Source organism: Simochromis diagramma, unplaced genomic scaffold, assembly GCF_900408965.1.
Source record: "Simochromis diagramma unplaced genomic scaffold, fSimDia1.1 OVJJ01000325.1, whole genome shotgun sequence".
Lineage (NCBI taxonomy): Eukaryota > Metazoa > Chordata > Actinopteri > Cichliformes > Cichlidae > Simochromis > Simochromis diagramma.
Window position 1 is genome coordinate 1,944,912 of NW_024387291.1, and position 15,314 is coordinate 1,960,225.

Below are 15,314 nucleotides of genomic sequence, written 5' to 3' on the forward strand. Positions count from 1 at the left end.
CATTTTTAACTAAGCTTTAAAACTGTAGACAGATGTACTGCATATGAAATTGTATGCCGATTGTAAGCAGCAAACACAATTTAAGGTAGTGAATAGCTTTAAAGTACTACTACTTATACTTCTTTCTTAAACCAGTTCCACGTTCACACAGATGTTCATTCAAAGCTTTTCATTGAATAAATAAAAAAGAATGCTGCACACAATAGCAGGGGAATGATTGAGACGACACTACAATACGTTTAAAAAGTCGGACTTTCTAATAAAATTGAGGAAGTCTCTCAAATTTAAATCGAGTAAAATTACTGTCTAGTGCAAGTACATCCAACACAAACAAACAACACACAAAGAGACGCTTGGCTACAGTATATATTTCGCTGCCTTAGTCAAATCGTGCAGTTGAAAATGACATTTTATCCTTTTAAATAAGCATAAGGAGACGAGCCTCAAATAAGCTAGCAAGTTGCTAAACTTGTTATAAAAAGTTAACACATACTTTAGTAGTCCTTACCCAAGTTTAACGGACTTACAGTGAAGCTCGGCGTTTACACAACTAGAAAGCAGCGGGCGTTAGCTCCGAAGCTCAAAAAACTACTTTTAATAAACCAAATATTAAACTAAGAACTAACAAATACTTCGGCGAGTCTTACCTGTGATGTTGTTACTACGAAGGCTCGTTGCCACGGTAACGCCCAGACGCTTACGCCGGTCTGCAGAGTTAGTGGGTCTGATTGAGAAAGTCAAGCACGCCGAGTTTAAAGTGTTCGTGGTGACCTTTAACCTCGCTGCTTTTCGGAATAATAACGTAGCAGCACGAAACAAAGTCAGACATTTTTTGGATGTTTTTAGGTGGCAGAGCGCTTATTAAGTGTATTATAAAAGTTGTATTTAATGTAATATAATCAATGTTATAAACAGCATCTTTTCATACTCAGAAAATAGGCCTAAACCCCAATCTCTAATAGATATTTTTATTATACTTGGGAAAATAAAATCACAGGTGGAATATAGCGTATTTTAAATATTACTGATGACTTCACTTTTCCACCACATGGCAAGAAGTTTTTTTTTTTCCTCTCCTATTAGATGTCAAATTGCCTGCTCAGGGAACCTTTAGGGAACATTCCCTGAAGGCTCCCTTGTTTGCTGGGTCATCTGTAACAGAAATTCATCCTTTAAAAATCCAATCTGGACAATGCAACAGACAAAAACGTACTCATCAAGAAGTCCAGTATGACCATGTCTATGAAGTCCACCAGTCGTGTGCCCTTGTCGTATGGCGGTGTCTTTTTCACCGTGGAGCAGTACTCGGGTTCTGTCTCCCACCTGAAAACCACGTTCTTTGTAAGATAAAATAGAGCAGGAACATCCAGCTTTTTATTAGCATTCAAATGAGCCACAGCTCATTATTCAAATGGATTGAATGATCACCTCCAGCAGAAAACTAAATCATGTTAACTACAACCCATGATGTACAGCGTAATTAATCAAAGTTTTATGAGTTTCTGTTAAAGAAATGAACATTAAGTTCACAGCCTACTTATACAGAAGGGTCAAGTGTAGGAAATATGAGGACAGCTATCTGGGAACTGCAGGTAGTTTCTAAATGTAGGATTTCTATTCTGTTTTTACAGGATACATAAGACTAAACAGCAGTTAGATATTTGCGAGGAACTTTAAAGTTAGCAGTTCTGTTTCAGGAGACAGTATGACAAGAACAGCAGACTACATGGGGTGGGAGTTTAGAAGATGTTGGGATACTAAATCCTGCATCACTTGGTAAACATTGCAGTAATGGGGTATGATTGTAGCTCAGCTGCAGGGGGAGAGGTGGAGCAGAGGTTTCAGGGGGCAGTGCCAGGAGAGGCTGGCTGGCACAGCTGTTTCACAGCCTCTGATTTTGCCTCTCTTATTTATACAGTAGTGGTGGGACCGGAGGGTGGGAAGATGAGTATGAAGAGCAGCTGGCAAAGAAGCAGTCCAGAGATCAGTGTGCAGTTGTACGTGTTGGCCAGGAGGTGCTAAAAGCACGCTATGATATGTATTGTGAATTTTACAAACTGAATACAAATAGTTACTCATGGGCTTCTCGTATTTTTCAACGACTTTGATTGGCGAATAAACCAAATGAATGCAAATAGTCAGCAATCAGCCAACGAACCGTCACCAGCTTCACGCACACAGCAACATCTCCCCTGTTAAATTAACACTAGAGAGTGTCTATATGTGTCCACTCATCTGAGTGTTAAATGAACACTTTTGACAGTGTTATATTTTTAAAAGTAACCTAGTCAGTTCTGAAGATTTACAATGACTAACACCAAGCAGTGCTAAATTTTCTAACACTGGAATATTTCTAACATTTTGAGTTATTTTCCAGTGTTAGAAAATCAGCACTGCTCGGTGTTAGTATAGTACTAGTGTTAATTTAACACTGGAGATTTTGCTGTGCACAGATCAGGCAGGAATGAAATCACCAAGGAAACAGGATTTGGTTCACGAGCTAATATCCAGCCTGCCACGGGGAACTGCAGTAGTTATGAAGCACAAGTGTCGACACTTTAATGCTGACTCTTTGCATATCTTTGATTTATTTGCCAGTTATGACAGTTAGAGTTATGACATGCTTATGTTTGCTATTTGCTAAACCATAGAAACAAAACAAATTAGGTGGCAAAGTGTATCAAATTTATGCCACTGCTAAAACTTTTGTAAACACTATATTAATAACTTTGTACTGATATAGTGCAGGGTGTAAGCTTTCCTTTATCACTGAGCACATTTGTTTTCTGTATGGCTGGACAGCCCAGGGCGTCCACTAACTTTGCCAGCTTGCTTCGGCTGTAGGAACGTCTCCACGGAGATCTCCAGGTCTTGCGCCTTGCCAGGGAGAGATCTGGTAGCATGACAGCCAAGGAGCCCTCCAGGTCCCTGGGGCGGCCACACACAGCGTGCTCTGTTGAGCAGTAGTAGGAGCACTGGCCGTAGAAGCACTCATTTCCCACTAGGGGGAGCCAGAGGTGCACAGAGAAGGAGAAAAGCAAGCAAGTGAACAGGAAAAAATGACAGAAAAATGTTTTTGGTGATGTGAAAATATGAAAAATAAAATGAATTTATAATAGGTTGACATATGAGGGCGTTTAAAGCCTGCTGAATTAATAAAGGGTGTACTGGAGTGTTACCAGGGGAGGCAAAAAAGGTTCGTGCCAGCTTGCGGTCAGTAGTGACGTCTTTGATCTCCTTGACCACATCCACCAGCCTCCCAGCCACAGGGGGGATTCTCCTGTAACCCAAAATCCTGCAGAGAGTGTGAAACAAAGTGTGAGATGAGGACAGGATTAAGTGCAGAGATAAAAGACCCCCAAAAAAAGGCTGAGAAGAGAAGAGATAAGAAACTATAATAGTGTTACATAACTTGCATTTTTTTATGTGGCTATTTTGTCCACCGTTTCCCTTGTGGTTTTCTCTGTAACAGTGTGTTGCTGTGCCCTTTTGGATAAGAGAAATTTGACTTGATACCTATCCAGATGAAAAGCTGCAATTTCTGCATTGTGCCGCTCAAAGTCGGAGAAATAGTACAGGTTGTAGTTGGTTTCTTCATCTCTCTCCTGCCTGTCAGTAAAGATAAAAATGCACTTCAGAAAGAGTCTATTTATTGACTCACTAGATTTGAACAAGCGCACACAGACAGTAGGAGTTTGAGACACCTTTTTTCTACTATTCACTCAAACAACACAGCTGTCTGACGACTTAGACATCCATGTTTCCCATCTCCACTTATTGTTCTTGTTTCAAGAGGCCATAAAGGAGTCTTATACACACTGAGAGCTATGATGACTGTGTAGAGGTTTGCCATTAGCAGCTTACTTCATGGGCTTGAACATGGCTTGTCCATAGCTGGGAAATGACATCACCAGCTTCAACTGAGTACCCCCAGATTTCTGCACTGGAATACAATACAGAGGGTGTTACCATAGCAACAAAGTGCATACACACTCACAAACACACAAATAATACACCACGCTGTGACAATACACTGGCCATTGTTCAGGAAAAAAGCACATACACACATGCACGCGCACAGACACACACACACACACACACACATAAATTGTGATAGCAGAGACTTTATTTCCTAGAAAGACTTTGGAAAAAGAGCAAATGTGTGTCATCATGCAAATAGCACATTTCTATCAATCTGAGGATAAACACCTAAATGTCCACACAACGTGTTTCTCACACATATTGACACTTCACAAAGACAATGTATATCTACCACAAACAGCATTATAAGGTCATGTGTCTATGCAGTGCTGTAAAAACCTAAGCACACTATTACTGCTTCCACAGTCAAGAGGGTAAGTAGCAGCCAGGCACTGATAATTAAATGCACAGCATTAATGCGACCACCTCTGTTAAAGCAGAGGTTTTCAGGTGTGTGTTAACACAATTGTCTCAGGAATGGACGTCCCAGAAAATTCAACCCAGGTCAGGTGAGACCCTGTAATGCTCAGAAAAACTGCAAAAAACCCAAGAGCTACATCTCAGACTCTACAAGCCTCTACAACCTGCTAACTGTAACAGTTAGCAGGTTAAATGCTTACAGTTCGGAGCACCAGATCATTGTGTTGATCGCGAACTAACAATAGATAACAATTATTTTAGGGTCAAATGTGTGTTCTGACAGCTAAAACTGGGTCACGCAACAGGATCTTGATCCCAAGCACAGCAGCAAATCTAGAACAGAGTGACTGAAAAAGAGGTGCTGCGATGACCCAGTCAATGTGCAGGCCTTCACCTGACTGACTAAATTCAGTTATTCAAGTTATTGCTGCTAAAGGTGGTTCTACAAGCTACTGAATCATTCTTAGTTTTTCACAAGACTGCATTTTATAGAAACAGACAGGCAACTTGTCTAGGAAGTCGCCTGACTCTCACCGTGTAACAACTGGGAGAGGCTCCATCACCCACAACCCTAAACTGGATAAATGGAAGAAAATGGATGGATGGATGGATAAAATCGTATTCTCATTTTTCCACAGTTAATGCAGTAACATTTTAACAGGAACATCTGTCCTTTACTTACATTTTTTCTGGAAGGCTACTCTGGAAAAACTTTATAAAGCAATCCTAAGAACTTGGAAAAATCTAAATTTAGGTGATCCTGAACTGAATTTACAAATGTACTTTTCACAGTTATGCTTGCAACTGTGCTACGATACAAACAACGGTAGTTTTAGTGAATCTCTGTGAATCTCTACAATTATTTACACACATGGAGCGTGCGGCCTTGTGCTTTTCAACAACGGTTTCTTTTAACAAGGTTGTATGAAGTTTCATTCACATGCCATGCCAAACAAGGTAACAAAAAACCCATCTCAGCCTGTGTTTATGGCCTTGCTTGTTCAGCCAAGGCTATATTGTCTTTCAAAGCTGAAATAACATTTTGTTCCTACTACAAATTAATTGCTGAATCCAATCAGTGAAACACATCTTACGTCAACACTCAGAGTTTTTCTACCTGCGCTATATCTGTTTGGTATGACCTCTAGCTTTGGGTGGGTAATGTTAGGAAATGTTAGAGAGATATTGCTGCTGAATGTACTGGAGCAGCTCTGATAATATAGTTTTCTTGGAGATGGTCAAGTCTGCACTTCACTATCTTTGAGCACCGTTGAATATGTTAACATGTTAGTATTACAATATATTTTGCCATGTACTGCACGTGTGATTCAGTTCACTGCTATTGGTGAGTTTCTTCTTGTTAAGTGTCCTTCAGTTTATTTTGGTAAAAGGAGTCATCAAGGCCTGACTGGTGAATAAGGTTACACAGGGATCTATTTACAGCAAGAGCATTTTTCAAGAAAAATATTAATATTTGACACCATCACTGACACCACCGTTACCTATCATAACAGGAAGCTATAGAATATATTTTGATATGACATTTTATCCCAACTTCATGGCACCAATGGACAGATGGTGCTGTGAAAAAGTATTTTCTCTTTCTTAGTCTTTTGCACATTGTCACACTTTTCAGATCATCAAAAAAATGTTTAATATTATGCAGAGACAAACCAAATAAATAGAAAATGCATTTTTCAAATGATGGTTTAATTTATTAAGGGACAAAAGCTATCCAAACCCTTTGCTTGCCCTGTGGGAAAAACTAATTGCCCCTAAACCCAAAAACTGACTGTGCCACCACTGGCAGAAAGAACAGCAATTAAGTGTTTCTGATCATTGACAATGAGTCTTTCACATCACTGTGGAGGAATTCTGACTCTTCTTTGCAGAATTATTGTAATTCAGCCAAACTGGATGGCTTTCAAGCATGCATAGCCCCTAAGGTCAAAGCATCTCCACCAGATTTGAGTCTGGACTTTGACTGGGCCACTCCAAAACCTTCATTTTGTTTTTTAACCATTCAGAAGTAGACGTGCTGGTGTGTTTCAGATCAGGGCATGAACTGACAGTCGGGCATTCACTATCAGGATTTTCTGGCAGAGAGCAGAATTCATGTTTCCATCAATTACAGCAAATAGTCCTTGTTTTGAGGGAGCAAAGCAGCCACAAACCATCACTCTACCACTGCTGACTGTTGGTATGATGTTCTTTTCATGAATTGCTGTGTTACTTTTACAGGAGATGCTACGAGGCCCAAACCTTCTAAAAGGTTAATCTTTTGTCTCTTCAGACTATTTTCCCAAAGTCCAGAGGATCATCTGCGTTTTATATTTAATCGGTTATCTTTGTCTAACACTCAAATGCGCAAAAACCTAGGAAATCAGGAAGGGGCAAACACTTTCACGGCACTGCACATAATGACTGATAGTATATACTGTTACACTTTTTGACAAGTAAGTCGTGTTTGTGGATCATCCAGACAGTCCCCTCCCACCCAAACTTTATTATCAGTGTAGAAGTTCAAACATAAAGAAACGTGTATTTTTAAGTTTGCTACATGGTCAGTAGTTCAAGTATTCCTGCTCATCCTCTGCTGGGCCCCCAAGGTCCCTCACAGTGGCTTTCATTTCACTGAAACTTCACAGTGAATCTAAAATTGAAAGACAGGCCCTAAACCTCAGGTGTCACACACTCACAACAAGCCTGCTCTTTATTCTGCTCTTACCCTCCCTGTAGCCCACAAACCTTTACAGGTTGAGCGTAATTTTAATGTTGGTTGTCCTGGAGCTACTTCTTTTCAAGTCATTTCATGAGCAGGCTGCAGTCTTTAACACACCAATTTATTTATCTCAACTAAAAACTGACTCAGATGCTTCAGTTTACTACTCTGAAAACACCCAGCGCATGGTTGTCTGACACCTCAGCTGTGGCGCATCATCATTAGCATGTGGTTGGAGTAATAGCATCAGGCTCTGCTGTAACCATACATTGATACTGTTGAATAACAGCAAAAGGAAAGCATTATAAAGAGGCGTTTACTAGATCGCCCAAAAGAAAAACATAAAACTCGGAATCTGAATATCACACCTGTGCTGACGATGCGATGGGTGGCGAGCTGCTGCATCAGGGGCTCCATGTTGGGGTCATGATGGGGGTAGAGCTGCCAGCGGGAGATGCCCAGGTGAAAGCGCAGCCACGGAGGGTGGCTGCTACTGCTGCTGTTCCAGTGAACATCCTCATAGCCGTCCTGGCTCGCACTCACCCTGAATAATGATTGCATTTGGTGAATGAAATGCACCTACAAAGCACTCTTCTACTTTAGCCAAGCATTTTAAAATTAGACACACATTCATCCAGTCATGACCATTCATGACTAGAGAACTGCAATCCATACCACTGTTCACAAAGAGGCTGAGAGAGCGACCTCCCACACTACATTACAAGTGGAGGGACAAGTGGAGCACGGAGCATTCAGTCAGTGTTATTTACCAAACTGATGAGCACTTTTTAAGGTTTTAGTTTTAATCTAGCTGAGAGCCTCGGCTGTGTCACTGCTCTCCTCTGCTCGCTGTTTCACTGTCTGTGTGTGTGGGTGTGTCTGCTCACTGTTAGACAGATGCACAGGAAAAGACAACCGAAGGGGAGAGGAATTACTTGAAGATTAACTGCTGTTAGACACGTTGGTTGCTTTACTATAGTTGCAATGAACGCTTAAAGACGTCAACAGAGCATGCAGAAGCGAGGCCAAATGTAAAAGGAGCCAGCTGGGAACGCTTTGATCAGCAGCAACCGCAGCATATTCAGTGTATTTCACAAAGCCAGCACAGCATCTTCACATTTCTTGTTGTGCCTGTGAAAACTGTAGCCCATATGTTTAGTTTTGCTTAGGCTACATCAATATGGGCCACAGTAGCTGAATACATGGAGCAACACTGTCAGCAGCAACAAGATACTGTGTGTGCTCCCTGCAGTCTCACCCATCTGGTGAAAATCTTGACCGACCATGTTTTCAGAGAAATATACAAAGAGGTGCAATAAAACCAGAATTACTGTGGAATACTGTGAAATTAGAAATACTGTGATTAGGTTATAGCTTTTTATTGCTTCATCTAATGTCTTGTAGTTACTGTGGAAACAGTTTGTACAGTTTACAGTGTTGCACTTACAGTTAGGCTCATAATTTTTAGGACATAGATACATTTTTTGTACTTCTGCTTCCATACACCCCAGTGGATTTTCAATTAAACAGTTAGTATTTGACTGAACTGCACACTCTCTGCTTTAATTCTTTTTTTCTATCTTTTGTTTTTTTAAAACTGTGCATGAACTCTTTAGGAATTACGGACAGATTTTTATACAAAGGCCATTTTTATGCATATGATTGACTGAAAAGCAATATATGGCCAGATGAGGCCTGTTCTCTTATTATTTCATGACAAATGGAGTAGAATTAACATCTGATTCAATTCATAGCTTTTTGGAGTTCAAATATGAGGCCCAAGGAGGAGTACATCATTATGCTGAAACAATAGATACATCTATCAAAGAATTAAGGGGTCAGTCAACAATCTGGCACATTCTTAAAAAGAAAAGAATCCCTTGGTTAGTTCATTGTGACCAAAAGACCTGCACAATGACAGAATTATTCCCATGCAACTCGAGGAAGGAAACACAGCTGAAATTCTGCCCTTCAATCATGTATTAGTTTGACTTAAACTCCGCTGGGATGGTGTGCAGACCAAGAACTACAAAAACTGCATCTTTATCCAGCAAATTATGAATTTAACTGTATGAGACGTTTCAGTAACAAAGCAAAACTGAGCTGAATATGAACTGAAAGGTGCTAAAGCAAAATATCCAAAGCAAAGATTGGTGAAGGAAAGTGGTTTTAGAAAGCTAAAGTACTTTTTGACTGTGGTGTTGAGGAGTGATGCTGTCAAAGGAAGCATGAGTCACAAGCATACGGTCTTTGCATATTAACTGCATCATACTGACCACCTCTGGGAGCTCCTCTCACTCGCTTTGACTTTTGGTTTCACCCTCAGCAGCCAGTCCTCTTCAGGGACAGGAGGGCTGGGCATGTTGTAAAGTGGGTGACCAAACAACGCCTCCAGCTTTAGCAAGTCTGACTCAATTGAGGCATTTTTGCCTCCTTTGTCAGAAAGTGGTCGTACATGACTCTTAACCATCTTCTTTCCATCTTTATGGGAAGAATCTGTTTGTATATTATCAGTTGGTAGCTCAGCTGGACCTCTGATCACCACAGAGGTGTAGTTGGTGTATGCCAGGTCTCTTGGAATGTGTGTCCTGGGTGGCAGTGGGGTGTCACAAGGCTGGTGGTAAATGGAAAATGAAACAAGAGCCAGGAGGAGGTGAATGAAAATGGTGACGAAGGCCAAGGACAGACAGATTGTCCTGGAGCGCCGGCGTATACGCCACATCATCCTACTGAAAAGAGAGTGATAAAGAATGAGGAGAGGTGAATGCATGAGGGGGAGAAAAGAAAATGGAAGAAGATTTTTAATGAAACATTAGCAAAGTGTTAAATTTAAAGCAAAAACATACCAAAAAAGCAAGATACCAGTATTAAGTAGAACATAGCCTTGATAAAGGCTCATATTCCTTCACCTGCTCTTCTTCTAATTTGACCTTGTAATGCATTCATGAATCACAGGAGTCTCCATCTGGCATATGAAGAGAAAATGTGAGTAAAGAGTGACGTATACAAACCTTTTAATGTTGCCTGACACCTCTCAGCTGTTGTTAGTGTGTTTCCCAGAGGAATAATAAAGAGATTCAGTATCCAGTCAGCCTTGGCTTCTTTATCTACATGCGACCGGGAGTGGTGCCAGGTTAAAGTGATCTGGATATAAATCAGTGTGTTTACTCATCTCTTTCAACCCAAGTGATTGGGGGAGAGGGGGTTGGGGGGTAAAGCATTTGCCCTGTATAATGTCATCCTTCTCTGACAAGAGTAAAAGCAAAAAATGTAGCGTATGGCAAAAAAACACCTAATAAATACACCTAAATCTACTAAATCTTTACACAGTTTAAATACGTTTTCAGTTTTAAAGCCTGATTTTGTCTGTTCTTACAATAAGCACGGCTATATTGCTACTGCTGCAGAAAGACTTCTGTCCTTCATTTCAGGACTTTCCAAGACAAGTTTTGCTCTTCTGTCTGTTTGCAGGAAACTTCTAGCTTTCAGCTGAAAGCTTCGGGCCTGTCTCAGATCCAATGACAATGTAGAGATGAAAACTCTTTGAAGAACACCTTATTCACACTTTCAGATAACAAGATGAACTTTATTCCATGGGGAACATTCAGTTCACACACAGTTACTCATGAGAAAGACACATCTTTCTAAACCATACAAACGCACAAAATGCTAGAGCAGAGCAGAGTCAAGTGACAGAATATATTAGCTTGCAGAACCCTTTACTAAAGAGTATTAGATTAGCTGTTATTTGTGCATCTTATTGAAATTTTGTAACCTATTCAGGGGGCTAGGCTCAAGGTGTTTTCAGTGTTTTCAGAGTCAGACTGATTCAAAATGTTACTTAAATTACTTAAATGTTCATTATTTTGGGAAGCTTGCAAAAGAAAAAGGCCAGAAAGCGAGAATTAAACTCTCCATTCATCCATTATCTTAACTGCTTATCCAATTTAATGTGACACAACACAGACAAACCTTTCACACTACTGCACCACTGTGCTGTCTTTGCAAATCATGTAAACACAATATTTTCTGTGAAAAGTACTATGAGAAAATATTAATGTTGATACAGAGAAAAAACATGTTTTCATTCTGAGCTTGATAGCAGTGACATGATTTTTTTAAATCCCTGGGACAAGAGCGTGTTTACCACTACGTTGCATCACCTCTTCTTTTCACCACACTCTGTAGGAATGTGCTTTGGCACTGGCCTGTTGAAATAAGCAAAGTTTTTTCTGTCGTCTGAACTGCACTATATGTTGTTCCAACACCTGCATTTTGATAGGAAAATGGGAAATAAATGCAGCAATGCACTGAAACATGCAAACATACTCATATACAATATTTAAGGTTAAAAATAGTTTATATAATTCTAATGAGTTTGAAAGTCAATATTTGGTATGACCATCTTTATTCTTCAACATAGCCTGAACTCCCTAAGGTAAGCTTTCTTCTGATTTCCTTAAGAAATCTTCAGGAATAGTTCTCCAGGCTTCTAGAAAGACATTCTTCTTTGGATGTTGGCTGCCTTTTGTGCTGATCTGTCAAGATGGTCCCACACTGCTTCAAAAACGCTGAGATGTTGAGATTCTGTTGAGACCTGTGCATGATTGATAATGTTCTATTGTGTCTTTTTCTATCCATGTTCACTTGTATTGCTTTGACAATGTGCTTGGGATCATTGTCATGCTAAAAAATGAGTGTGTAGCCAATCAGATGCTTTCCAGGTGGTATTGCATGGTAGATTCAAATCTGATGGTACTTTTCTGCGTGCACAATTCCATCAGTTTAGACAAGATATCCAATGGCACTGGCTGAAATGCAGACGAAACCATGGCAGAGCCTCCATCGTGTTTTATGTGGCTTCCTTCATATATCTTCTTGTTGAAATGATCGTAGTGTATGTATGCATGTCTGTTTCTTAACTGTTCATTTCTCCTGAAATGAAGGACAGAAGTCTTTCTGCAGCAGGCTGGATCTTCTTGGTATTTCTTTGCATGGTAGAGTTAATTTTTGGAAGTGTTCTTAAATTCATGCAGTGATTCCCACTGTTTGTTTTTTTTAATGCAATATCACTAATATTCAGTACTGTTTTCTGTAGATGTCTTTATAATGAAATCTGATTACACAGAGGGATGCCTGCAGGCTTTAAGTTATTAGAAATCATCGAATTTACATTTTACACAGTGTCCTAAATTTTGTGGAAATGTGCCAGATACATATCAGTTTATCAGTCTGTTGGAAGCATCACCGCAGCAGACTTCTTAATCAGGCAGTGGGCGAGACAGATGTTTCATATTCTGCATGTGCGTTTCTGCTGAGACTTTGATTCAAGTACCTCAGGACTCGTTCAAAGTCCCACAGGATACGTCGTTTCTGTGAAGCATGACTTTTTAAAGTCTGTGTGTGTATGCGTGCGATCGTGTAGAGAGATCCACGTGAACGATATGGGAGCACTCCCCAAAATCCACGTGTCGCACCCACCTATATGGTATGTGCTGACATCGTGACTCATCTATATAAGCTTAATAGAATAATTAAAATAGATTTACTTTGAGGATTTTCCTCTATTCTCAGAGGTGATTGTTTTCTTTTAATTATTTATCATCATTTATAAAACATCGACATTTTGGATAACAACATGAACTAAATGCAAATGAAGAAACAGAAGTACACATTATAAAACCCACAGTGGGGCTGAAAGCTGGAGGAGACTGGAGGAATTCAAAAATATTTTTGCATGTGTCTCTGAAAAATGAATACCCAAAGGTAAAGGATTATTTTAAGTTTCATTTTCATTACTGGATGGACGAGAAAAAAGGAGACAATGTCCAAACAGTGAAAAGGTAGGGGTGAACGTTTATCACCCTTTATTACAGAACTCTTGTGCAATCAAGGAAAAGGGAGCTTTTGTTAGTAAATGCAACAACTGTGCTGAAATGAGGAATTTAACGTAGGCGTTATTATTATGCTATTAGCTAATCAGTGGTAAAGAGGTAGCCCATAGCTGAGGCTAACTGGAAAGTCTCACAGAGTTTACAGGCATTTGTGTGTAAGTCAAAGAACCAGGTCATCTTGGTGTAAACTACATTTTTTTTGCCTTAACCCTCCTGTTATGTTGCGGGACAGATTGACCCAGAACAGAACAGATGTCACATGTCATCTGCATCACTACAGAAAACGAAAAAAATCAAAATTATACAAGAAAACTGTAAAATAATCAATGCCAGTGTTTCTGACACTTTTGGATGAGTAAACATGCCCCAGGTCAAACTGACCCAGGAACGTTGTTCAACAACATAACAGGAGGGTTTAGTTGAATTCACCCCTGGACAGCCAAAGTGAGGCTAGCACTAGGCTTAAACTCAGAGAGTTTAGATGCTAGCTGTATGTTAGCTTACAGTGGATTGTGTGTGCAGTGGTGCTCTTCTGCAAATTTTATTCATCCATTGTGAGTAGAATAAACCAACTATTAGAATAGACTGTGCTTAGGTTTGCTTAGATAATAGAGAGTGGCTGGAGATCAGAAGAACAGGAAAGGATTTCTAAGAGTGTGTTTTGTTAGGATGACGTTGTCAACCCCTGTTTAAAGGACAATTGTGGACATTTATTCTCAAAGCATTTCATGTGGCCTTAAAGTTCTCAAGAATGAAATTCAGTTGCTGAACCTATCCTCTGAAGTGCCAAATGAGTTGGCTTAGCTATAAACTTTGGTATGTAACTGTATAGGGTGAGGAATCTATTAAAAGTGGGTGTCTGCCTGTCATAAAATGAGGAGTAAGAGCTGCCTTAGCCACAGTTACGAGTCTGGGGAGGACAGAACAATAGAATTAGTGGAAAACTACTGAAGAGGGATGACACAGGGCAGCCCATCTCACTAGTATCATATCGATACCAATAGCATCATTGGTATCGATACTTGAATGTCGGGCCACTTCTGCTGTTTTTGTTTGCCTGTGTTTATCTTTTGCTCAGCCACTGACTCATTTCAGTCCACCTGGAGTTCTAGTTATTTCTGTTATTTTCCTAAAGTCTCTCCTTTTTTACCCCTTCTCTCTCCAGTTAAAGCTCAAGTCATGAATAAATGTTGGCTCGACTTGACATTTATGACTCATTTCCACTCACATCCACTGAAGCAGAAGCTTAAGTTCAGCTTAAATTGTGTGGTGTGGATTCCATGCACCAAATTTTATAGCTGTCCATTCAATATTGAAATATTTTTTTTAATATCCTTTTTATGTGGAACTATGCGTGTGTTTAATAAAGTCACAAGTGTCTTAGTTGATGATGACCGTCACAGTATTCAAGAGCTACTTTAATGGTGCTTTGCATACCATCCAGGTCTCCGACACTTAAGAGCTGAAAAGCCGTCTTTCAAAATATGTTTCCTGAATGGTTGTTTTTTTTTATCGTGGAGGAGGACACTCTAAACCAGGGGTGAGCAACTCCAGGCCTCGAGGGCCGGTGTCCTGCAGGTTTTAGATGTGTCCTTGATCCAACACAGCTGATTTAAATGGCTAAATTACCTCCTCAACATTTCTTGAAGTTCTCCAGAGGCCTGGTAATTAATTTGATTCAGGTGTGTTGACCCAGGATGAAATCTAAAACCTGCAGGACACCGGCCCTCTAGGCCTGGAGTTGCCCACCCCTGCTCTAAGCCATTAGGTAGGTCTTGAGTTGGATTGCAATGAGGTGACTTTAAAGGCTGCTAACAAAAAAGGTAAAATAAGTACAACATGTCTGTTTTGATGCTTTGTGTCCTCTTAATTACACTAAACTAATTAAGGTAAACACTTTTTTACCGGGCAACAGGATTATGTGGTGGTTAAGACTGTCACCTCAAAAAAAGAAGTTCCTAGGTTTGAATCTGCTGGCTGCCTAGGACTTCCCTATATGGAGCTTGCATGTTCTCCCTGTACGTGTTTGTCCAAAGATATCAGTGCTCTAAATTGGCTGTAGGTGTGAGTGTCTGTGTGTGAGAGAGGCTTTTTTGCCTCTCTGTTAGCCCTGAAATAGACTGGCCACCTGGCTGTGGTGTATCCCCGTCTTTTGTCCTATGACAGCTAGGATAAGCTTCAAACCCACCATGACTCAGAATTAGATTACAGCAAGAAAATGGATGGATGGAACTTTTAAAAATGTATGCATGAATGTATGTATGTTATGCAACTCTTCCTATCATGGTAAAAAATGG

At 40.1% G+C, this 15,314-nt stretch overlaps 1 protein-coding gene across 3 annotated transcripts in view; it reads right to left on the minus strand.

Annotated features, from left to right (window-relative positions):
• LOC120716428 (extracellular serine/threonine protein kinase FAM20C-like) overlaps positions 1-11,064 on the minus strand; it is a 36,352-nt gene extending 25,288 nt beyond the window's left edge. Inside the window, exons 1-9 of one of the 3 annotated variants that reach the window (XM_040003974.1) lie at positions 10,135-11,062; positions 9,400-9,852; positions 7,492-7,667; positions 3,865-3,943; positions 3,517-3,609; positions 3,180-3,295; positions 2,821-3,001; positions 1,214-1,323; positions 648-724 (exon numbers count right to left, since the gene is read on the minus strand). In XM_040003974.1, coding sequence (XP_039859908.1) covers positions 648-724; positions 1,214-1,323; positions 2,821-3,001; positions 3,180-3,295; positions 3,517-3,609; positions 3,865-3,943; positions 7,492-7,667; positions 9,400-9,848 — 1,281 coding nt within the window. In that variant the 5' untranslated portion in view covers positions 9,849-9,852; positions 10,135-11,062. Of the gene's footprint in view, positions 1-647; positions 725-1,213; positions 1,324-2,820; positions 3,002-3,179; positions 3,296-3,516; positions 3,610-3,864; positions 3,944-7,491; positions 7,668-9,399; positions 9,853-10,134 lie in introns of all 3 variants that reach the window. The other 2 variants (XM_040003973.1, XM_040003972.1) reach the window with 2 other exon arrangements.
• Positions 11,065-15,314: the final 4,250 nt, after the last annotated feature.